The sequence below is a fragment of the Erpetoichthys calabaricus genome, chromosome 7 (assembly GCF_900747795.2).
Source record: "Erpetoichthys calabaricus chromosome 7, fErpCal1.3, whole genome shotgun sequence".
NCBI lineage: Eukaryota > Metazoa > Chordata > Cladistia > Polypteriformes > Polypteridae > Erpetoichthys > Erpetoichthys calabaricus.
Genome location: NC_041400.2, coordinates 107,870,157 through 107,895,328, shown reverse-complemented (window position 1 = coordinate 107,895,328; position 25,172 = coordinate 107,870,157). Strand labels below are relative to the sequence as shown.

General features: G+C 37.2%; 1 protein-coding gene and 1 pseudogene across 1 annotated transcript in view; one reads left to right on the top strand and one right to left on the bottom strand.

The window, feature by feature from the left end:
- The window catches only part of snx24 (sorting nexin 24), a 247,675-nt gene extending 223,466 nt beyond the window's left edge, over positions 1-24,209 (top strand). The window contains exons 4-7 of the mRNA XM_028805249.2: positions 17,150-17,244; positions 17,426-17,458; positions 19,329-19,393; positions 23,210-24,209. Of these exons, the coding sequence (XP_028661082.1) occupies positions 17,150-17,244; positions 17,426-17,458; positions 19,329-19,393; positions 23,210-23,280 (264 nt within the window). The 3' untranslated portion in view covers positions 23,281-24,209. The remainder of the gene's footprint in view (positions 1-17,149; positions 17,245-17,425; positions 17,459-19,328; positions 19,394-23,209) is intronic.
- Positions 6,523-6,906, bottom strand: LOC114654614 (10 kDa heat shock protein, mitochondrial-like; annotated as a pseudogene).
- Positions 24,210-25,172: the final 963 nt, after the last annotated feature.

The following is a 25,172-nucleotide window of genomic DNA, read 5'->3' as shown; positions in this document are numbered from 1 at the left end:
CTCCTAGGAGGATTCGTTTAGCCGACGTGCTAGCATCGCTTGTGCATTAGCAGCAGGAGGAAAAGTAAAAGGGATATTGTGTTTTGCCGATGTTAGCGGCTAAGGGACTTTGTCTTTCTTCTGAGGTTTCATTTTGCTGGCATGCTGGCTTCACTTGTGTTATTAGCGGCTAAGCAAGTTTTCTGTTTCTTTGGAGGCAGAGCCCTTACCCCGACTCCACCTCTCACTTTTGGCCGAACAGACACACACACTTCCATGCGTAGCTGTTTATATATAAGATGATATGTAGTTTACGTTTAAGAAATATCCGTCTTTCCATTTTCCAAACATCACTGTTTACTGGCTTACAGAACATACTCAGTCATGCTGAGTTAATTGGCAATTTACAATTAATGTCATTTCATTTATCCTTTTAATGGGCAAACACTGCTTGTCCCAAAGGACAGTGAATTTGTAGACCAGGAATTGAAGGCACCTAAAAGGAACAAGAAGAAAGAATCTTCATGGGGCTGGTGAAATGATCAAAACAAGAAAACCAGAAAGGCAAATTAAAACCAAAATGAAGTACCAAAATCAGTGTGCAGAGCTTATTAGTGAAATAACAAAGCAAAGGTTCCTGGCTACTTTTTTCCTGCATAAAAAATCATGAAGTATTTGTACATTTTTTTTTATCCAGATATTTGAAGAATTAAATAGGGGTCGTATTGATGATGTTGTGTGTTACACATCCTACCATCACATGATAGAAACCGGGTGTCATTTTAAACAATGAATACCCTTTGGCAAGATGGAAAAACTGTAGATGTCAGTGAATGTGATAAAAGCAAACCACAAAATATCATTGCAACATTATGAAAATTATAATAAAACTTATTAACATAAAGAAAAACAAATGTGCAAAAGAATGAACTCCAAGGATTGAAATGTGTATTTTTGAAATGTAAGTGTATTGTTTTGAAGTTTATATTTAAATTTTCAACACAATCCAACCTCTGCTCCTTAGGGACAAGCTGACAGAGATGGGATTAGATTCATACCTAGTTGCATGGATCGTGGACTATCTTAAAGACAGACCTCAGTATGTGCGTCTTGGGAACTGCACGTCTGACATTGTGGTCAGCAACACAGGAGCGCCACAAGGGACTGTACTTTCTCCGGTCCTGTTCAGCCTATATACATCGGACTTCCAATACAACTCGGAGTCCTGCCATGTGCAAAAGTTCGCTGATGACACTGCTATCGTGGGCTGTATCAGGAATGGGCTGGAGGAGGAGTATAGGGACCTAATCAATGACTTTGTTAAATGGTCCGACTCAAACCACCTACACCTGAACACCAGCAAAACCAAGGAGCTGGTGGTGGATTTTAGGAGGCCCAGACCCCTCATAGACCCAGTGATCATCAAAGGTGACTGTGTGCAGATGGTGCAGACCTATAAATATCTGGGAGTGCAGCTGGATGATAAATTAGACTGGACTGCCAATACTGATGCGCTGTGCAAGAAAGGACAAAGCCGGTTATACTTCCTTAGAAGGCTGGCTTCCTTCAACATCTGCAATAAGATGCTGCAGATGTTCTATCAAACAGTTGTGGCGAGCGCCCTCTTCTACGCAGTGGTGTGCTGGGGAGGCAGCATTAAGAGGAAAGACGCCTCACGCCTGGACAAACTGGTGAGGAAGGCAGGCTCTATTGTTGGCATGGAGCTGGACAGTTTAACATCTGTGGCAGAGCGAAGGGCGCTCAGCAGGCTCCTATCAATTATGGAGAATCCACTGCATCCACTAAATAATGTCATCTCCAGACAGAAGAGCAGCTTCAGCGACAGACTGCTGTCACTGTCCTGCTCCACTGACAGATTGAGGAGATCGTTCCTCCCCCAAACTATGCGACTCTTTAATTCCACCAGGGGGGGTAAACGTTAATATTTAACATTATACATAGTTATTGTCTGTTTTTTTCACCTGTATTATTATCATTCTTTAATTTAATATTATTTATTGTATCAGTATGCTGCTGCTGAAGAATGTGAATTTCCCATTGGGATTAATAAAGTATCTATCTATCTATCTATCTATCTATCTATCTATCTATCTATCTATCTATCTATCTATCTATCTATCTATCTATCTATCTATCTATCTATCTAAATTATACATATGTCATCATGATAAAAGTGCATTTCAGAGGTTGTACAAATAGGGGACACTGCTTGTTCCAAGTCTTAAAATAGCACAAAATTCTTTGTTCTAAATATTCACTTATTCATGCATAAGCACCACTAAATCAAATTCTACACAATTAATGGTGTTTTGGAAATAAACTATGAAAAGGCTGTGCTGTGTACTACCTGAATGAAGGCCTCCTGAGTTTGAATTCAGCTCCTGGTTCTGGTTGTTGTCTGGTATAGTCTGCACAACTTCACTTCATCTGTTCTAGAATACCTGGTAGGAGAACACCCACATAGTTTAAATGACAATTGCCCATGTGAGTTTTTCAGTTTGGATGCATGCATGAGTAGGTCTCATGGTAAACCAGTGCCTGGTCCAGGGGTGTTTCCATCCTTGCAACCAGTGCTGCCAGGAAATACTTTGTCCCTCAATGATTACTTTTTCTCATCTATGTGGCCCCTTTTTAATATACTTTCAAGCATTTGATGTATTTCTTTCAACTAATGATCTCTTCAAATATGTCAGTGACATTTGTGTTCATTTTTGTGTCCAGGCTATGTAGTGCAGTTGTGGCTCATCTAATTTTTCCTGCACAGTGTAGAAGAGCCATGATACTGTATATACCTATGCACATAAAGCACATGTATTGAATTAAAGGCACAGTTTGTGACTCATTATTGAATTCATCAAGTTGTGCTGTATATCTGGTCATTATCATACTGGTTTATATATAAGACATGGCAAAATGATCTACCATATTGTATAGTAGGTCAGCTTTTTTGCAGTTGACGCCTAGAATCTAAATTGTTTAGAGAAGTAACATCAAAACATTAATTTAAGCATTATTTAGGTTAAAAGGTAACCAATGAATGGTGTTTTTTAATGCTAGTTTACCAGTGTTCTCCCCTTTGAATTTGGCATTGGTGTTCTGTATTGGAAGACTTGTTATAAATTCTGTGATTTTTCAGAGAACTGTTTGTTATCAAAGTGTTGTTTATATCTTGCTTTTTAAAGAAATAAGAGTTAAAATACACATTAAATGACGTTGTACACTCATGTTTAAGATAAAAGTGTTCCTTTAGTATCTAAAGGATTACAGTGCATTATTTAATAATGGCGTTAAATGTCAGTGATGATACTTACTATATGCTCCACCTTGAGCTTGTCTAACCCAGTGACTTTTTTTCTCTAAATATATACTGTCTTTAAAGCATGAGGTGTATACAATCATAATCTCAGAAGGTTAGCAAACTCTTCTTGTCTGGGTTTTCAACAAGCTCTTATGTTACCTCTATAATTGGCTGATGAGTAGGCTCAGACCTAAAAGGAATGCCAATGTTCGATTTCTTGGTGTCCTCGGTGAAGATATGTCACCATTTATGCTGGCTGTAGTGACAATTCTCTTGAAGGGCAACTCGAGGGAAATCATTACTCTGTTTATACCTCTCCCTTGTCGGACAGCATTATTCTGTGATATTTCTGCTCTGTTTTCCACTGCATGATGGCATCTAGCTGAGGTTAAGGCAGAACAAGTCCCTTTTGTAATTTTGTGTCTGTATTTTAACTACTAAAAGAAAGGATTTTGACAATTAATTACGAGCAATGCCACTGCAGAAACATTTGTAAGCATTCAGTAACTCCTCAGGGAGTGATTTTTACCCACCAAACCCACTTTAGGAAGGATAGAAATTGTTTATGTTCAATATAGTTTCTCTGCAGTTGTTCAAAGTAATAATTCTGTCTTGAGTGCATTGTAGCATGCATGTATTACTGATGTAAAAAACATTGTAATGATTAACATAAATTGCAAAGTTTGATTTCTTTGTATAATCAATGATACATAAGTAAATCAAAGTACAGTATATACTGTAGTAATCATCTATACTCGTAGCTTATATCAAAGGAAAAAGTATTTTTGGAATTCAGATTAGAGGGAATCATAGATGAAGGGTGTCTTCTGTATATCTCAATAGTTGAGATAAATAACTAACAATAGTGTCCATGCCAGTGCAAAAAATACCAAATGAGGAATCACGAATCAAAATGGACCAGAAAATCAATACCTTTTGATTATTAGCATTTTTTATATGGCTTCATATTGCCTTCGTTTCATGCTGGTTAGCACCACTCCCAAGTAATTAATTGTGTCTGTTCTATTTACAACCTGAAAACAGAAAAAAACATGCATTAAGTTAAGCAGTTAATTTGGGAATTATCTAAAGTCATGTCAACTGCACAAACATTGTAAGCTTAATAGAGGGCTCAAAAATACTGCTTCTTTAATACCATCCTCAAAAGGGTTGGGGCACTTAGTAGGGGTGGGAATCACCAGGGACCCTATTATATTATGCTGTTATAAGATAGTAATACAAGTGTAATGATAAAATAATATTGCAATCTTAATGTTTTTTCTTGTTAAATATTATGATTGAATATTTGCTTATTATTTTATATATATGTGTTTAATAGTTTGACAAATTTTATAAAAAGCATATAACATTAATCTATTATACCTAATTAGACAAACCCTTAACTCTGTGTATCCCACATAACTCTTTTTTTATTTTTAAAAATGTATTGCTGCAGTCACCACAGTAGAACTGGGACTATTCTGTTGTAGTACAGGATATGCACATAATACAGTAGGTATATTGTCTAAACTTAGCTTTGAGAGAGTCCTTGTGAGAGCAACCTTTAGTGCTGTCCATAATTGAGGTTACAATGGTTCATATTTAAAATATTGGGTAATACTTCAGTTTAGGTACTGCAAAAGTACATCTGTTACTCAATTACTACTGTGTAGCCAGACTTTAACAAACACTTCTTTGGGTCTTCTTTGCAATGTGTCCTACTAACAAAACTTAACTGAGACACATTTCTTTTGATATTACCTGTTTAGTTTAAGACCTATGAATCTTTCATATTCACAAGTATATTTACCTATATGCTGATGTTTTATATTGTTGTGAAGACCAAAAGAAGCCTTTGTTAGGGTCTTGTTACACAAGAGTAAGTGAATTAGAGGCACATTTTTGCAGTACCTGAACTAAAGTGTTACCAAGTAATGTCTGAATATATTCAAATGTGCTTTTAAGATCCTTGGACCTATTTAAATATATGTTGCCATGAGATACATGTACACCATTTCATTTTAGATTATTAAACATTCATACGCAAACAAAATATCCAGATTTACATTTAAACCAGAGATGAACTTCAGACAGCTGAGATGGGAGCAAACAATATGCTGGTCTTGTTAACACTACAGCTGAATATGAAGAGTGGTTTAGCTTCATCATGTTTTGTTTATGAGTTCATTAGTTTGTATATACAGAAAATACTAAATTCGTCATAAATCAGTCTTCACAGAGTGATGGAGAAACAGCTCCAGCATGTAGCATGTTTGAGTACTTCATCTATATGTATATACTGTATATAAAAGTCAGTGTATGTGTGTGTGTATGTATGTAAGTCACTTCCGAACAGCTGGAGCAATTTTCATGAAACTTGATACGCATGTTTCTCATTGGTCGACTAAAACTACTGTAGGGTGAAATCAACCCTAACACACCCTCTTCTGGGTAGAGTGGGGGATGATCATGTGGTCTTGCATGTTATAATCCAGTTGACACTCGAAACGACCACCAGAGGGCGAACTGGAGGTGACTACCAGCATTCTTTATGTTTGAGCACCACTGTGCCCCTGTTGCTATTGCAATTAAATAGAGTTGGCCGGTTCCGAGGGTCAGCTGGATAATAATATACATACAAGACCGCAAGACAAGCACATTAGTGAGTCTTCATTGTTTGTTAATTTATTTTTATTTTTAAAGTTGTTTTTTATTATATTTCTCTAACAATAAAAAAAAACACTTTATTTTCCTCCCGGGCAATGCTGGGTATTTTAGCTAGTTTTAATATAAATCTTAAATACTGCATATTCATGTTAAACGGTCTTAACTGTTAGAAAATAAAAATTAACCAATACTCTTGATTTAAATGTGCACATGGTGTGTTGTAAACTTTACCACTTCTTTTTTTAGTCCTTTTTATTTTTTTGATTATAGATTTTATTGGCCTAGTTGCTTTAAGTCTCAGATAGTATTATCCCATCTCAAGACTGAATATCAAGCTGCTATAGCAAGCAGTTTCAAACATTGTACATTAATGTACCAAAACAATTTTATTATTTGTAAATAGGGGATAAAAAAATACAAACAAAAACAATTACATCTTGCTTACAAGATTACATCTTGCCTGAAGAAGGGGCCTGAGTTGCCTCAAAAGCTTGCATATTGTAATCTTTTTAGTTAGCCAATAAAAGGTGTCATTTTGCTTGGCTTTTCTCTACAAACAAAAACAAAACATAGTCAGGGCCTTGTTGGATCATTGTTCCTTGGAATAAGGTTAGATTAAGGATAAGAGCCTTCAGTCTACATACTTCCCAAGAATATCACCATCTCGGAAGAGAAAATATTCCTTCTCTTCTATTGTGACTTTTGTGCCTCCATACTCTGGTAGTGATACTTTATCTCCCACCTTCACACTAACAGGTTCCAGCTGTCCAGTCTTTGTTTTGGTTTCAGGGCCAACTGCAACCACAGCAGCCTGCAGAACTTTACCCTGGGACTTCTTTAAGAAGCATAATGCCCCCTTTGGTGACTGTCCATGCAGCAAAGTTTTCCTCTAAAACTTGATCAAACAGGGGAAGGAACCTCCTGAATGCCTATCCTGCCATCTTTCAAAGACGGTTTTCAAAAAGGCTGCAATATACCCGATCACTTTGCTCCTGCTGTTGATATTCCTAAACATAGCACAAAAAAACACTTGTCCTCAGTGTATTGTTCATATATTTCAACAAAAAATACTGCACCTCTCTATTGATTTTTTTCCTCATGGCTCGTTAAGCAGGAGCTTGTCTGAATCTGTCAATGACTAAGTCCAGTTTAGCGTTGGGGGAAGCTGGACAAAATCTGAGAGGTTGGTGGGGGAGGGGACAATATGTAATAAATAAGTATCTATCTATCTATCTATCTATCTATCTATCAACCAAATCCTATGAACATTTCCACTGGTAGTTCAACATACGGGAATAACTTTATTTACAAAATCACCCTCATGATGATTGGGAAATTACTTTAGGTAAGTGGACTAACATGTCTGGGACATGTAACACACCTTCATTTTAGATCAGGTAGGCTTATTCTGTTGAAAACATGCTCTTCATCTCTTATTCAAAACATCTTCCTGTGCTTGCACAAGATGTCATAGTGCACAAGAAAACTCACATTAGTAAATGGACTGCATTTCTAATAATCTTAAATAAATTATAATAAATACTTTTATAGGCCTTTGTAAATACTGTTTTAAAAATGAGTTATAGGTCAGCTTTAAAAAAAATTCTTATAATGCCAGCCATTTTGGCAATACACTATAGAAATACTGCTCTGAAAGTTACAAATTATATATAGGTAAATGTCTCGCTTTCACTCTTAATCTCTCTCTGCCTCTCTTTCTTTTAGTTAGTCTGTCACCAAAAAGGGTATTGAAAAAGAAATTTGCAAAGACGGATGCCTTTCTTGTTGCCAACCTCTAGTAGCCTTTTACAGCACACAAGAGGGATGGTGGTATTATTCTAACTACAAGTCACAGGGGTAACTCTTAATCATGGATATATTTAATCTTCAAGACAGCACAGGTAGTGATAAGTGCTAACTGGCAAATTTTGCCAAAGCATTTTTCACAGCAAATATGCTTTGTTCACTGGTGGCCTTGTTTGCCAGATATTTTTCTGGAAATATGCCTTGTAGCCAGGTTAGACAAACTTGTTTTCCTAATGCTCCATGATTCTTTGCAAGGCCAGTAAGACATCACAGAGCCGTAGCAGCCAAAAAAAATTTAACAACAGTATCATTTATTTATATGGCACATTTTAATTCAGAGAATTTAGATCAAGAGTGTTTTACAACATGTCAAAGAGAAAGTTACAAGAAAAGAAAAACAAGATTAGGTAAGAATAATAATGATTAAGTTACAAAGAAAAAAACTAATACAATCTTATAAAACATAGATACAGTGGTGTGAAAAACTATTTGCCCCCTTCCTGATTTCTTATTCTTTTGCATGTTTGTCACACAAAATGTTTCTGATCATCAAACACATTTAACCATTAGTCAAATATAACACAAGTAAACACAAAATGCAGTTTGTAAATGGTGGTTTTTATTATTTAGGGAGAAAAAAAAATCCAAACCTACATGGCCCTGTGTGAAAAAGTAATTGCCCCCTGAACCTAATAACTGGTTGGGCCACCCTTAGCAGCAATAACTGCAATCAAGCATTTGCGATAACTTGCAATGAGTCTTTTACAGCGCTCTGGAGGAATTTTGGCCCACTCATCTTTGCAAAATTGTTGTAATTCAGCTTTATTTGAGGGTTTTCTAGCATGAACCGCCTTTTTAAGGTAATGCCATAGCATCTCAATTGGATTCAGGTCAGGACTTTGACTAGGCCACTCCAAAGTCTTCATTTTGTTTTTCTTCAGCCATTCAGAGGTGGATTTGCTGGTGTGTTTTGGGTCATTGTCCTGTTGCAGCACCCAAGATCGCTTCAGCTTGAGTTGACGAACAGATGGCCGGACATTCTCCTTCAGGATTTTTTGGTAGACAGTAGAATTCATGGTTCCATCTATCACAGCAAGCCTTCCAGGTCCTGAAGCAGCAAAACAACCCCAGACCATCACACTACCACCACCATATTTTACTGTTGGTATGATGTTCTTTTTCTGAAATGCTGTGTTCCTTTTATGCCAGATGTAACGGGACATTTGCCTTCCAAAAAGTTCAACTTTTGTCTCATCAGTCCACAAGGTATTTTCCCAAAAGTCTTGGCAATCATTGAGATGTTTCTTAGCAAAATTGAGACGAGCCCTAATGTTCTTTTTGCTTAACAGTGGTTTGCGTCTTGGAAATCTGCCATGCAGGCCGTTTTTGCCCAGTCTCTTTCTTATGGTGGAGTCGTGAACACTGACCTTAATTGAGGCAAGTGAGGCCTGCAGTTCTTTAGACGTTGTCCTGGGGTCTTTTGTGACCTCTCGGATGAGTCGTCTCTGCACTCTTGGGGTAATTTTGGTCGGCCGGCCACTCCTGGGAAGGTTCACCACTGTTCCATGTTTTTGCCATTTGTGGATAATGGCTCTCACTGTGGTTAGCTGGAGTCCCAAAGCTTTAGAAATGGCTTTATAACCTTTACCAGACTGATAGATCTCAATTACTTCTGTTCTCATTTGTTCCTGAATTTCTTTGGATCTTGGCATGATGTCTAGCTTTTGAGGTGCTTTTGGTCTACTTCTCTGTGTCAGGCAGCTCCTATTTGAGTGATTTCTTGATTGAAACAGGTGTGGCAGTAATCAGGCCTGGGGGTGGCTACGGAAAGTGAACTCAGGTGTGATACACCACAGTTAGGTTATTTTTTAACAAGGGGGGCAATTACTTTTTCACACAGGGCCATGTAGGTTTGGATTTTTTTTCTCCCTAAATAATAAACACCATCATTTAAAAACTGCATTTTGTGTTTACTTGTGTTATATTTGACTAATGGTTAAATGTGTTTGATGATTAGAAACATTTTGTGTGACAAACATGCAAAAGAATAAGAAATCAGGAAGGGGGCAAATAGTTTTTCACACCACTGTATATATAATTAGTAGAAGGGTTGCATCCTTATGTACAGTATCATAGTGCAAGTCTCTAAAGATGAGTCTGGTGATAAAGTCAGACAGCTGAGAGGACAGAAAACACACACACATAAAAACTCCAGTTAAGAAAACTATTAGAAAAAACTGGTGAATACATTTAAACACGTAAAACATACGTAGAAGTAATGTGTTGGTGTATTCATGTCTTAAAGGTAATGTCTTTTGGTATGTACTTGTATGTGACCTGTGTAATCCATGAGCCTACCATTTTAATAGTATTACCCTGATTGCTGTGCAATTGATTTATACAAGAAGGAGCGAGGAAAACAAGTGTGTCTATTTGGTAGCAGCAGCAGTGAGCTAGTAAAAGTGTCAGGGAAAAAAACAAACTGTACTTCTTGGTTCAAAAGGAGGTGAGTGTCTGCTGTCAAAACTGTGGGGGGCAAGCCTTGGTGAATTCATGCTTCCTGTCCTCAAGACATTTTACTAATCTGACATTTAATTGTATTAATTTCATCTTCGGGAGGCAAAGTGGCACAGCAGTTAGCACTGCAGCATCACAGCACAGGTCACATTTTAGTTCGCTATAATCAGTCCAGCATTGATGACAGACATTTCTTTAGCCATCCCGAACATTTCCATGATTTTGTTGAACTCGAGGTGAAGCAAATTCAGTTTGCTAATCACTATTACTGATGTATAGAGCATCAAATAAATAATTGTACTGCATGGCTTTCTAGGAAACTATATTTCGTGTCAGGGGCACAGACAACTGGTTGTGTTTTTCTGTGAACCATTGAAATTGCAAAAAAAATTGCCATTGGGCAAGCAGCTTTCAGTGGCAGTCAGAATTTATTATCATGTGTTAATAAAAATGAAGGGAGACAGTGACAGGAAACTGGTGCCATTTAAACTGGAAGGGGTAAACAGGTGGTGTTACAGGAATTGGAGAATCAAAAGCAATTTACTTTTGATACATCGCAATTCTGGCCACTGACTGCACATTCATGTTAATTAATATTAGTGCTGTACCAGGAGAGTGACACTTCAGCTTTAAGGCTGTACAATTCAGTAAACCTTTGACTCAATTAATCTGCATAATAAAATATAACATTTAACAGTTAATGTGTCATATCGAATCCCATTAACATTGTGTCCTGGCAGGTGTTGCACAAAATCAAAACATTTTTGTAAAATGTAATAAATAGACACAATAAACACCTTGCTTTTTCACTGGAGACCAATGATTTTGTTCTCCTGGATTATGTACTACATGCTCATCAAAGTACACAGCTTCTTCAAATTTTGTGCTGTACTTGTGGATTACCTCAGTATCTAAAGCTGGTTGGTCATAATCCATTTGTTAAGCCATGCCTCTCCAGCCCATTGACGACCTCACCATGGCAATGATTTGAAACAGAAAACCGGACCCATGAACTCCTCTTAGCTTTAGTCATAATTAGTTTCCTTAATATGCATCTTGCCTGAAATATGAAAAAAGAAAAGTTCAGAAGTTTCCAGGCAAGGTCCATGTTTGACTAGCAATACTGCTGATCATGTCACCAGAAAGTGTAGGCTTGTTGCATGTTAGTCAGACCAGCAAGTAAGAATTTTACTGTACTGTACAAGTGACAATGTATATGACTTTGAATGTAAATGACACATTTTTGTTGGCTTTATATTCATTCCATGACTTCCTTATGTAAGTTTTAAATGTGTTTAATGATATTTGGGACATTAAAATATACAAATATATTTCAAAATTGGCTTAAATTCAGTTTGACAGGGCTCTAATTATAATATGCTGCTATAGTAATTATAAATTCGACTTTTCACGTATCACTTTGTGCTCACTATTGTAAGTTAATCTAAAAAAAAAAAAAAGGAATGAACCATGGTGTAGTGGTTAGTGTTGCTAACTGACCAGGGACACCATTTCAACTCTCTTCTTGGTCATAAAGTCTATGAAGATTCTACATTCTCTGTGTTTGCATGGGTTTTTCTGCTAGTCAGTTAGTTTTCTTTCACACCCCAAAAAAATTTTCATTTGATTGCCAACTCTAAATTGGCCAAGTATAAGGGAGAGTATGTGTATTGCCATGAACCTGGAGTTCCAAAGCATGCAGTTCCCAAAAAGCACTTCCAATAATGCCCACTATTGGGATAATACTGTCAAAACCCATCTAATAATAGGGAAAATACAGGGTCTTTACAAAATAAAAGATTTATTAAAAATAGTATACCAATAGCAATGAAGCTCTGTGAAGCACAAAGGCAAAATGGAATTGCCAGAAACACCAGGTAATCCAAAACAAACAAGTCCCACTACAGCAAATCTAAGAATCATGAAAAAATGGAGCAAAATGTCATAAAATAACAATAATTCACAAGCAGTATAAAGTGTAGCAAAAATGCAGAAACTCGCCAAAAAACTCACTAGTGCCCATCTTCGGGGACCACCCACAAAACATGCAGAATACACACCAGGAAACTTGCATACATAGGCACAATCAAAAACAAAGAAAATGCAAGCAATCAAAAGAGTAACATTAACATAAAACAATAATGAACAAAACAGACCTACAACATGAATTTGAACCCCAGCCTACCTTGGCCAAAGCATAACAAGTATGTAGAGCTGGCATTCACCCAGTGGTAATTCCTGCTGGAATAGGCTTCACAAACCTGCAACTCTGTAATGAATAAAGTAAGTTTGTAAGGTGAATGCAAAATAGAAATAAATGTAAGTCTTACCTCAGGTTTATGTCTTTGTAAGCTGATAAACATATTTATATGATTACAAATGAACTAATGGTGCTGGTTTGTAAATCGATAGTCCTACTCAGTGCTTAGTAATTGGAGTTACACTGCTATGATAACACTGTACATAAACTAATCAAGATGGGCCTTCATAGCTGCCACCCTTGAACACTTTACAATATGATGGATTTTATAAAACTGAGTCCTTTAAGATATAAGATATGGTGGATGAGAATGTACCAAGTAGTGACTCCTGTTATTGCCAGCAACATGCTACTTTTATTAGTAGATGGTGCAGTGTCTTCCTTCAAATTTTAACTGTAACATCAGAAAGAAATTATTGTGCTCCCAGGACAGCAGTCGTGTACTCTGATATAACAAGTGATTCAGTCCAAACCAGTCTGTGACTCTCCCTTACGAAAAGCAAACAAGTTGGTTTTGTCTTTAAGTTGTTGGGACAATCTTTGTGTATGCAAGAGCTGACAACCAATGACCTGGAAGTACTAAGGAATAAAAATAAGAAGGAATGAGAATCATGGGTGTTTTGGACTTGCCAAACAGAAGAGTCTGCATGTTGTATGATTTACATACCACAGCAGAATGATAAATAGAAAAAAGAGACAAGATTGCAGCTAAACCCACTATTCTTGTAAAGCCATCACATGAGCACCCAGCTCCGCCAGGCAGAATGTGATTGCTTGCAAGAAAAAGTGTTGAACTCGCTATACTTTGGAAATGTGAAATTTGTTATGCCCTGATTCAGTCATGCAGTCTGATATTCAACTGGGACAAGTTCAGCAGTCATTAAGCTTGACATCTCTGACTAGAATGTGTATAATGTGACATTAGTTTAATCTATCTTGTTCCTTCATAGTTGTTTCGAAGAACTGATTATTGTTAATTTTGAATTGTATAAAAAGTCCAACTTCAGTACATTGGACAGCATACGGTGTACCTTTAGAATGATTACATTTATAGCTTTCATGTAAACTTTACTGAAAACATGTTTTTTGTTTATTAATTTAGAATGTTTTAGCTATATGGCCCAGTACAGGGAAATCTGTTTCTTTTTTTGCAGTACCTATTCTTTTGCAAAGAAAAGAAAATATTTATTCAAGTTTTTTTTTTTTCTTTTTCTTCTATCAGCTAAGGCTCAGCCTTAGCAGATGGTTTATCAGAATATGTCAGTTTCTGCTCTTTTGTTGATGATACTCTTTGAAAGTGAAGTCTGAATGGTCATCACTCTTCTATCCATCCATCCATATTCTAAAACCGCTTTATCCGGAGCACAGTTGCAGGAGAGTTGGAGCCTATTCCAGCAAGCACAGGGCACAAAGCAGGAACAAATGCCACATACTGAGGCCAGTTTAGCATTGCTAATCTTCCTAACCTGCATATCTTTGGTCTATGGGAGGAAACCAGAGCACCAGGAGGAAACACATGACGACACATGGAGAACATGCAAACTGGAGGCAGGGACACTCTGGAATATTATGGACCTATTTGCTGTGAGGCAGCACTGCTCCACCAAGCAGTGGTCACTTTTCAAATTTGGCCAAAGTCTTACAAAAGTTCTACACATTACTGCTGAGTTGAGAGCATGTAGATGCCTAGAAAAGGGCATGTGTAATATTTATATGAAATGACAGCTGTTGGCTTCTTTTTGAAAAAGCACTTTGTTAGGCAGAAGAAGAAATACTGTTTTATTGTCATCCATCCACCCCTTTCATAAACCTATTTATTCCACCACACGTTTAAAAGAAGCTGGCAGCACTAGACTCAAGTCAGGACCTAACCCAAAACAGACCCCCCAATCCATCCCACACACAACTTTACTAACTCATACTTGGGTACACTTAGATTCAGTCCTGGACTCAGGATTAAAAGCTCCCAGGAACAGTGAGGCACTGACAGCTGGTCTTTTTTATTTGTGAAGATTTGTACGGGATGTTTTTTATCCAGGCTTTATGATGTTTCCATGGCCCTTTATGGTACAATTTAAAGTGATTTTGGGTGAAGCCTTTGGTATCCTGACGACATGCTTAGTTGTACTGTGAAGGTTCTCTTCATTTAATTTAATGATATTGTACAACATTCCAGAGGCTGTGTGGTCTCAACAAGTTCTTAGTAATTTAATTGATATATTGATGCTGTCAGCCCACCTGATTATGATTAATTCTCATTCACTGGTCTCTAAATCGAAGCTTGATGGCTTTTCCAAGTAAAGTTGAAGACTGTTCACCTCAGGAGAGCTTTTGGATTTTTGGTGATCTCTTCAACTTAAGCTAATGCTCCTATTTGTAAAATTGTTAAGATGTGCAAGTTTTCATTCATATATTTGTAGTTCCAATTTTATATCTTGCCTTGATATGGGGTAGTACTCTAGAAATGCATCAGCCTGGAAGACAACAGAAGATTTCAGGACTGAGGAAGTTGCGGCTTTACTTTCTTTGGATATTAATTTTCAACACCATTGACAAATCTACAGTTGCCTGCTTTGTTTTACTCTTAAACTATTTTAGCATGTGGGACTATGTGCTTAAATATAAAAAGGGTGGAAGCCACTGTTCACCAGTTGTGTTACAGCTTTATAGTTTTAAAAATATGGAAGTTGGGTAGTTGTAATATTTTTTAAACATATGATTTAAATTAATTAGAAGCAAGTCATGAACTGTCCCACATCCACCCACACTCACTCGTACTGAACCAGCACAGAGTTGCCAGTTAACCTAATACAGACATCTTTGGGACGTAGGTGGAAACCAAAGTCGCTGGAGAAAATTCACACAGACAGAGATATGATCGTGCAAACTCCACATAGACAATCACAGGCCCAGGAACTGTGAAACATTAGCACTAACCAGTGGGTCACTGTGATGACCTGTGAAGATTGTCACTGATTTGTTAGGATCCCATAGTAGAGGTTTGAGTTTGCCATGTTAGTTTTTTTTTTCTTATGGTTTCACTGCAGTTATTTTTGTGATTACTAGTTATGATGTACTATTGAACATATCCTGATTTGTTCAGTTTAATTGGTGAAATTATTGTTGTCCTCCTTGTTGTTTCAGATTGTTGTTCCTTTTCAAGAATGCCATTGTGTTGTTGATAGTAATTTTGCCATTTTAACCCCCAAGAGCCGAAACCTGATTAGAGCAGTGTGCATTCAATCTAGCATTTGATTATTAAAAACAAAATGAGCTGCAGTGTGAGCATAGCCATAATTATCATTTCTTCTCTCATATATGACACAGGTCTGATCTTTTTAGTGAAGTGTGATCATCAAACAATGACATGGAATCATAACATTTCAGAAGGAATTTACATTACTTTCTTAATTAATTATAAAACTTAAACATGTTTCCCTTCAAGTCCTGGCTCATCTCTTGTGTCCATAGGTTTTCTATGTACAGATATGGCAGTTTTTTTCGGTTTGTTTTTATTGTTTCTCTTCTTTGCCTTCATGAGCTGACAAATTTGCAAACATCCCAGACTGAACACTGTAAAATAGCACAGCAGCCAGTATCTGTCTGACAAAATTGTTTTTATTCATTTTGCACATGCCATGCACTCATGATAGACACTTGTACACACACTCTTATCAGATTTGTATCACTTGCAACATTAGTGTGAATAGTCAAAGACATAATCAGTTACGAGGTAAAAATCAGAATAGAGTCACTTTTAGCCATTGTGTGAATGTAGCCCTAAAAGACCAAACAACTGTAACATCTGAAGAAGTATTAAATGTGGGAAAACTGTAAATATGGAAGTACTAAGTTGGGGTTCTGCTGTGCATACAGTATATAAAATGTACTATATATAATAAAACTAGTGTCTGTGTCCTGTCCCTCCAAGTAGTTTGGGTGGTCAGTCTGGCTTTGATCTAATTGGACGGTTTGGCTTTGGTGACAGTCAAAAACGGAAGTGCCGGTAAAGAGAGGTTAAATCCCACAAGGAGGGATAGGAGGCACACTGAGAGTAGCCTTCAAAGACTGGAAATTTTATTGCAGACAGGAGGCAGCAAGGCTCCTCGAAATGCCCAAATCTGAGCAGCAGGCTTTACACACTTGAGAGAAGGAGTGCCAGGCTTTACATTATCTTGCAGCCAAATTGTATGACTCTTTCTATTATATGGTTAATTTAAATTCATCTGTACATGTTGTGAAATATTATTACATGTTAAACTAGCTGTGCTATCTATCTAAGATGGGTTGAAACCTAAGTAATCAACATAGGCTTTAGCAGTGTTGTTTGCAGTGCAGCATGTCGGTCCCATTGCTATATCTCTGTTACATACTGTTTGGCACAGGATACATTAAAGCAGAGCTAATGTTTGTGATGTGCCACCTGTTGGATAGCAGAGACATAGCAACCAGATGGACACACAGACAGACGCACACACCATAATGAGGTACATTTAAATTTAAGTACTGCATAAAGCTATATTTTTCTCTTAATAATAATAATAATAATTATAGCGCTTTTCTCACTAATTAATTCTTTTATTTTGTGCTTTCTTTTTTAGACCATCATCTTTGAAAATGAAGTCCTGCCAAAGATATTTCTTGATTTCCTAAATATTCGTCATTTTCCTTCACTGCCCAAAACTGAGAGTTGTGGGTAAGAACTTTTGATTTAATAATAAGCTATGCATGTTTCATACTACCATTGGTTCACTTTTTAAATTCAAATAGAGTTGGTATGTTGTTTAAATAACTTCTTAATTTCTATTTTTTTCTGTTTTTAAAATGTTTTATGAAATGTTTTTTTATTACTGATACTAATGTATATGTTCCTTTAGATCCTTTGATGGCACTGAATCTGAAGAATCAAGGTATTATCATACTCACTTTTATTAGAATACAATTTCACATGGAGCTTTATGCACTTACCATTTATTATTCTGACACAGATGTAATGACAGCTACATTTTTATAATTAATCTAAAAGTGCTGAAATTTTGTAGTAGGCTAATTTGTACGTATTAGCTCAACAGATTTTACAACATTTATTAGAACCCAGTCATCCTGAGAACATTGTTAACATTTTTTTTAAATATAGTGTTAAAGAACACACTTAAAAAAGCATACAGGGATACCTTTAGAATGTATGTATGAAGATTATAGAAATGAAATACTGTAAGCAATAATTTATAGTACATGAGATAAATTCTGTTGTAACCACTTGTGTGAATAGTAGCCATTTATTAATATTGCAATGAAAAACAGAGCAATATGGTACAGAATTACAAATGGTGATACTGATCAGCAACAACTAGAAGTATGTCATTATTTGACTATTGTTTTATAATTTAAAAAAACAGTTCCTAGGACTCAAAAAATAATTTATACATTGATTTAGGATTTTTGGAGATCCAGGAGTCATTCTGAATGTCATGGTGACATTCATTTTTTAATAATGCATTTAGTCATTTTTGCCTTTTTTAACAGGCTCTGTCATTTTAGGACTTTTTGGTAACAGTTACTAGGTAAAGACAACCAGAAGTATGCACTGTGCTATATCAATAGGTCCCAATTTGTAAGGCTTTAGTGCTTACCACTGTTGGCCACCACTTTAAAATGTCCAAGGAAATCAATATGTTTATTTGCTGTTAATAGTCAACAGTCTGAACAGTCAATAATTTAAAACTTTGTATTGCTAAATTTTCCCCATAGTTCCCATATACTGACAAATGTTAGATTTCTTGTTGCATAGAGAACCAGTATCAAGTGACATAATGCACTTTTTAGGTCATATTTGAAACAGTGCATGCAATTTTGTCCTCCATATTTTATGAAATTGGAAAAAGACCAAAATGGTACTCTGAAACAAATAAAACCTTAATGAGGACATGATTAGTTCTAAATTGTGTAATGCGTAACACGTAAGATATAGTTGAGGCATTTCAAGGGTTGCCTCCTACTCAGCACCCAATACTACAGGAAAGTTACCAGGGGCTTATGATCCAGGACTGGATTAAGGGGGACTTAGAATGTTGCACTGATGCCTGCTGTTACTTAAACTCTTCAATTCTATTAAATTGGCATTTTTCACAAACCTTAGATAGCTTTCATTTATGTTGAAAATTGTATTCTAGACCAGTTAAGTGGAAATGTGTTGAAAGTAGCACCTTGGGGGCCTTCAGATGTTGACATTAGTTTGCACTCATTAGTTGAACGGGAATTGACAGGTTCTGTTGAGCTTACTGGTGTTCTGTCATTTGTCATCATATCTTTTTATTATTCTCCAATATTTTCCTTGGGTCTGAGATCATGGGATGTCCGCAAGAGTGATTGAATTAAATATTTACATCTCTGCTATACTGTCATTATCCAATATGTGCTTGTGTGAATCCCTAAAGAGTTTATTTTATCTCCAGAAATAGTAAAATAAAGTTAATGACAACCTTTGAATTTGGCAATTAAGAGTCTTTTCTATAACTGTCTTAATCAACATGTACTGCTGTTTAGTCCACAAGTGATACTAAAGCACAGTGGTGCGTCCCAGTTCTTAGACCATGTTGCCCAGGGTTGTTTAGATTTATTGACAATGTAACCTGCACTTGCACAACGACAGTTAATTTTGTGCTGATTGCTCTGTTTCTCATTAAGTTAAGTAAAGGCCTCACTTCATCACTCTAAACAGCTGGAGGCATTTTCTTTCACTCTCTCTAATGCTGATCCTTCTGCTCTTGACCTTTCTAGTAAACTGTCCCACCAGCCAGCGCTTCTGTTCCTGAGGGATCCATATGTCTTGCCAGCAGCCGATGGTAATGAAAGCTGTCATCCTCAACCAGGTTTTTACTGGTTATACCCTTCACCGCAAAAACCAAATAAATGCAAATACTGTCCTCAGATTGACACGTCTCAGCAGCATGTCAATAACTTTACGTAGTGTTATGGAGGGCTTACATCCGTGCCGGCAGAATAGCTGAGATAAACAATGTTAGCAACAGCAGGTCTGCATTTTAATGGTGAAAAAAACAATGTTACTTCAAGCAAAAAAAAAAAAGAAATTGAAAAGTAATTTTGGTACTTTTAGGAAATCATAGATTTTCATTTCATTGCATTTTTTAATATCTGTAGGTTTGTCCAAATAGAGTATCAAGTTATTTATTAATAAACAATTGTCCCAACTGAATAAATGGTTTATAAATATTTAATAGCTGAAGATAATTAAATCATTGTCTAATTGGTAACACTTTAGGTACTTCAGAAATGTATCTATTACTCATTTACTCTAAAGTAACAAGTCCTTATCAAAGGCTTATTTTGGAGTTAATAACACTTACAACGCCTCAGTAAAACGGTTATTCATCTCTGCAACGTGGCCTACTAAAATCACTTTGGAAAAGTCAGAGGTGCCTTTAGTGAGACACATTTCTCTTAATATTACATATTTAGTATAAGACCTGTGAATCCTTCATGTTAACAAACAGTGTTACCATCATGTCAATATGCCACACTACACAGAGATGAATAACCTATCTACTGATGTTTTATAAGTGTTATGAAGACCAAAAGAAGCCTCTTATTACATAAGAGTAAAGGAGTAATAGGTGCGTTTTTGCAGTAGATCAGGTCAGGTCAAATTGGAGAGCATGCACTGGTACAGCACATTGCCACACCCACCACACCACGAAACAGCTCAGGATCCTGGTTGACAACCCCCCAGGCAGACACACACTCCAGTCCCACCCTCCGGAAATGACCCTCTATCTACCACAGCCAGGTGTTACATTGGCATCCTCTTGGCCTGGTCCAGCCACTTGGCCCTTCAACAATGAGGATCCTGCAAGCCGGATCACCCTCGGGGAATCACTCCACATGGCCATAGTGCCATAACTGATGTTCCCTTACAATACAGGTAATTTGCCTCATTTGGGACTCCATGAGCAACTGCTCATTCGAAACAAAGTCAAACCAGCAGTACCCAAGGATTCTCCGAAGAGACACAGTACCAAAGGAGTCCAGTCTTCGTCTCGGGTCAGTGGATAGTGTCCACGTCTTGCAACTATACTGTATAGCAAGACAGAAAGCACCAGGACTCTAAATGCTTGGACCTTCGTCCTTTTTCATAGATATCGGGAGCACCACTCACCCCTTTGCAGCGACCTCATGGCCCCCCCATGCTCTCCCAGTCCATCTATTGACTTCATGAATGTCACTGCACAGGTAAATAAACCTCTCGACAAGGTCGACACTGTCTCCTCAGACAGACACACTGCTGATGGCTGTACCTAAAAGGTCATTAAAGGCCTGAATCTTGGTTTTTATGCAGGACACTCACAAGCCGAGACACTCGGACTCCTCACTCAGTCTCTCCTGAGCCCCAATCAGAGCCTCCATTGATTCAGTGAAGATCATGGCATTGTCGGCAAAATCAAGATCAGTGAATCTTTCTTCACCAACAGATGCCCCACAGCAGCTGGACCCTATGACCTTGGCCAAAACCCAGGCCATGCAAGCATTGAACAGAGTAGGAGCAAGAACACGCCCCTGATGAACCCCAGAATCAACAATTTTGCAGCACCAAAACTAAAGTGTTACCATCTAATGAAATCTTTACACAGAAATACAACACTACAGACACTTTTCATGGCTAATGAGTGAAAACATCCATCCATCCATTTTCCAACCCGCTGAATCCGAACACAGGGTCACGGGGGTCTGCTGGAGCCAATCCCAGCCAACACAGGGCACAAGGCAGGAAACAATCCTGGGCAGGGTGCCAACCCACCGCAGGACACACACAAACACACCCATACACCAAGCACACACTAGGGCCAATTTAGAATCGCCAATCCACCTAACCTGCATGTCTTTGGACTGTGGGAGGAAACCGGAGCGCCCGGAGGAAACCCACGCAGACACGGGGAGAACATGCAAACTCCACGCAGGGAGGACCCGGGAAGCGAAACCCAGGTCCCCAGATCACCCAACTGCGAGGCAGCAGCGCTACCCACTGCGCCACCGTGCCGCCCCTGAGTGAAAACAGCTATGTCCAAATCTATGCAGCCATAAATAACACAGCAAGCTGGTGTTCATAATTAACGCTGCATGCTGGTGTTAGCATGGTTGTGCCACACCTATATTTTCTTGCGACAAACTCTTAAGAAGGCCAGCAGGGCACCTACCCTGTGGTCTGAATGTGGATTCCAATGCCCCCAGTGTATTGACGGGGATACTGTGCTGTAAAAATGACACCATCCTTTGAATGAGACTTAAAATTGAGGGCCTGACTATCTCTGGTTATAAAAGATCCCAGGGCATCTTTTGTAAAGAGTAGGGTTTATCTTGATGTCCCTGCTAAATTGCCCACCACAGCCTAGTCATTCTTACCCCCTAATCATTCCCTGTGTCTGACTGGCTAACTTTCTCACTCTTTCACCACCTAACAGCTAATATGTGGTGAGCGTACTGCCGCAAAATGGCTGCTGTCGCATCATCCAGGTGAATGATACACATTGGTGGTGGTGGAAGTGGCTCCCCACTCACTATGTAAAGTACTTTGAGTAGTGAGCAAAATGCTATGTAAATGTAAAGAATTAATATTATTATCAAATGCGCAATGTCAACTTTTTACACCACAGTTGATGCACTTAAAAAAATCATTATGGAATTAACTCATTACCTTTGAAAATAAATGCTGACACCTTCTGTACATCCTGTGGGCTTTTTCCCTTATGCAAATCCTCCAACACTTAATTAATGGTGCTTAAAGGAATTTTTGTGCCTAAATGTAAATCATTTACTGGGCAGGTATGTCCAGATGTTATTTCATCTTAGCCCAGTTCTCAATATTCAGAGCTTCCACAACTGTACCTTGAGGTAGACTGATTATAAATGTGTGCAGTCCAAAAAGGGTTTTGTAAATTAAAGGTTTTGAATGATTTTACAAATTCTTCATTACATTTTTGCACAATTTTTAGTTTTTAAGATGCTTCTAAAGCAATTTCATAGTTAGAGGCCAATTAGCCTATTCAATCACAGCTGAAAAATGCAGAAAACACTTTCTTTGATTGTCATTTGTATTGGAAATAAATACCTCATATTAGTGTATGTGTTTCTAAAATCCAGCATTGAACATTCATTTCCAATAAATGTTCATTATTTAAAGTAGTTGCTTAACACTAAAATCCCTGAAGTTCTCCCAGCTCAAGTCTCTTTATGTGGGTGTGAGGTGCCTAGAGTTGTATAGGGTAAATAATATATCGTTATTTGGAATATATGCATTTCATGTGTGTTCTGTGTCTACAATTATCTGGGTAAATTTTGGATGACAGGAAATGTGAGGCAAGAAATGTTGAACACGTAACTAAAACAGAAACTTTTTCCATGTTATAATAATAATGACGTGGGAGAACTTCAGCTGCATCGGTGGTGGATGTGATAGCAGGCTGCTTGTGCTGATTGACACATCTGCAAAATAAAGACACTGATGAGGAGGTGCAAAGGAATTTAAGGTGCCCCGGCATTATGACTTTTTTCGTAGGCGTCAGGGATTCTAGTGTTAAAAATGTACTGCAAAAAATAAGCATTTGTCTGGGTTTTTAAATTAACTGTGGTTTGTTCTTTGTTTGCAGATACCTTCTCCAACGTTGTTATTGATGGTGTAATTCATGGAATATTTTATCCAGACCTTCAACCAAGGTAGACATGAAAGAAATATGGAATCAATGGGCTAGAGGAAATGAAAAGTGGTGGTAAACTTAAATAAGAAATGTAAAGCTAAGGAATTGATAACCAGCACGTGTGGCCTGCATAGCTGTACCACATATATATAACGTTAAAATGGAAGAAGGAAAAGACACACAAACCAACCGTTACTGGCTGCTTGTACGCATATCTGTGTGTGTGTGTGTGTGTGTGTGTGTGCGCGTGTGTGTGTATGTGTGTTTTTATTAGAAACGTTTATCTGCCTTTGTTAGTGTATATTAGGTTGAATAATTAATTACCTAACTAGGAACGATGCTGCTAAACAGAGTGAAAGGCTCTGCCAACAGTATTTTTAGAGTAATAAGAGCACAATGGCAAAGGATGACTGAAAATTTTGTAATTCACAATATGAACAAATATGAATATTACTACTGTCTTTTGAACTGACAAAAATACAACATCGCTACCTTGTATAACTTTTTAATAATTATTGCCTTTACAGTTATTTAATGTACTGTCTTTGTTCTAATAATGTTGCATATTATTTTAATACCATAGCAATTTCCATTGTATTTTCCTGAGACATGTATTTTATTGAGACAATTTGTTTTGCTATCATTATTTTTACATTAACATATTTATTTAAGAATATTCCAATAAATACAAGTCTGTTAATTAATTTGATTTTTATTAAAAAAAATCCATACAAAGCACACTTATACTTTTGTTGGCAGTTGTTTAAGAGGTTATTTTTTTTATTCATTATGTCTTTACTTTGAAATAACCTATATGGGTAAAAGTATTATTTAATAATCACTGATATTATTAAGACCGTAAACAAATGCATGCATTGATACTTTGTATTTTTGAGGGATTCTCACTGTCTTCCATTTTTCAATAAAAAACAATAAACTAGTGTACAGTATTGCAATTCAATATATTACTCTTGACTCTTTTTGCCATTTATCCTCAAAATGTCATAGGTTGTTGTCTTTTTCAAAATATTTTACATGAATTAATCCAAAGGAAAGATGACTTTGAATGCCACCAACAAGAGATAAAGCAGAGTCTTCTAAAGTCATTTCTTGAATAACCAAGGATGTGGTGACACAAGTCTGGCACTCGGGCAACACTCAGCCATGTGTTACATGTTCCTTATGCTTTGAGGCCTGCAGACACACTCCTGCCTCAAACAAACTGTTTTCTTGCAGAATTTTAAATAAACACTTGTACTAACATGCTCTGTACTTTTTTGTATGTCTGTTTAAATTACTTTGGCCAGTAATGATAACAGTATAAGCCATTTTTGTCCATCAGTCTACACCCAATGTCCCATAATGACAAAGTGAAAATGTGCTTTTGGAAAGGTTTGCTAATCAGAAACTGTAATCTCTCATTTCATTGAAGTATTAATTCAGGTCCTTTGGTAACAATTACAGACTGAAGTCTTCTTGGGTAAGACTTCACAAGCTTTGCACACATGGATTTGAGGAAAGAAAGAAAGAAAGAAAGAAAGAAAGAAAGAAAGAAAGAAAGAAAGAACGAAAGAAAGAAAGAAAGAAAGAAAGAAAGAAAGAAAGAAACTTTATTTGCTCCCAGGGAGAGCATTGTTCACAGTGGCACTCAGTTTTTTTTTTAAATTCTATTCCTTTGCTACGACCTCCAAGGGGTCCAGAGTGCGTCCTATAACTTGCCCTATTAAGCCTGTTGATTTGGCGGGCTTTTCTTGAAGTGTTGTTACCAGCCCAACACACCACAGCATTCAAAATTGCACTGGCTATCACAGTTATAGAAGATGTGATGGATGTCACTTCCCAAATTAAAGGAAACTAGTTTAGTAAAAAAAGTGTCTGCTCTGCCCCTTCGTATTACAGTTCCTCAGTGTTACGA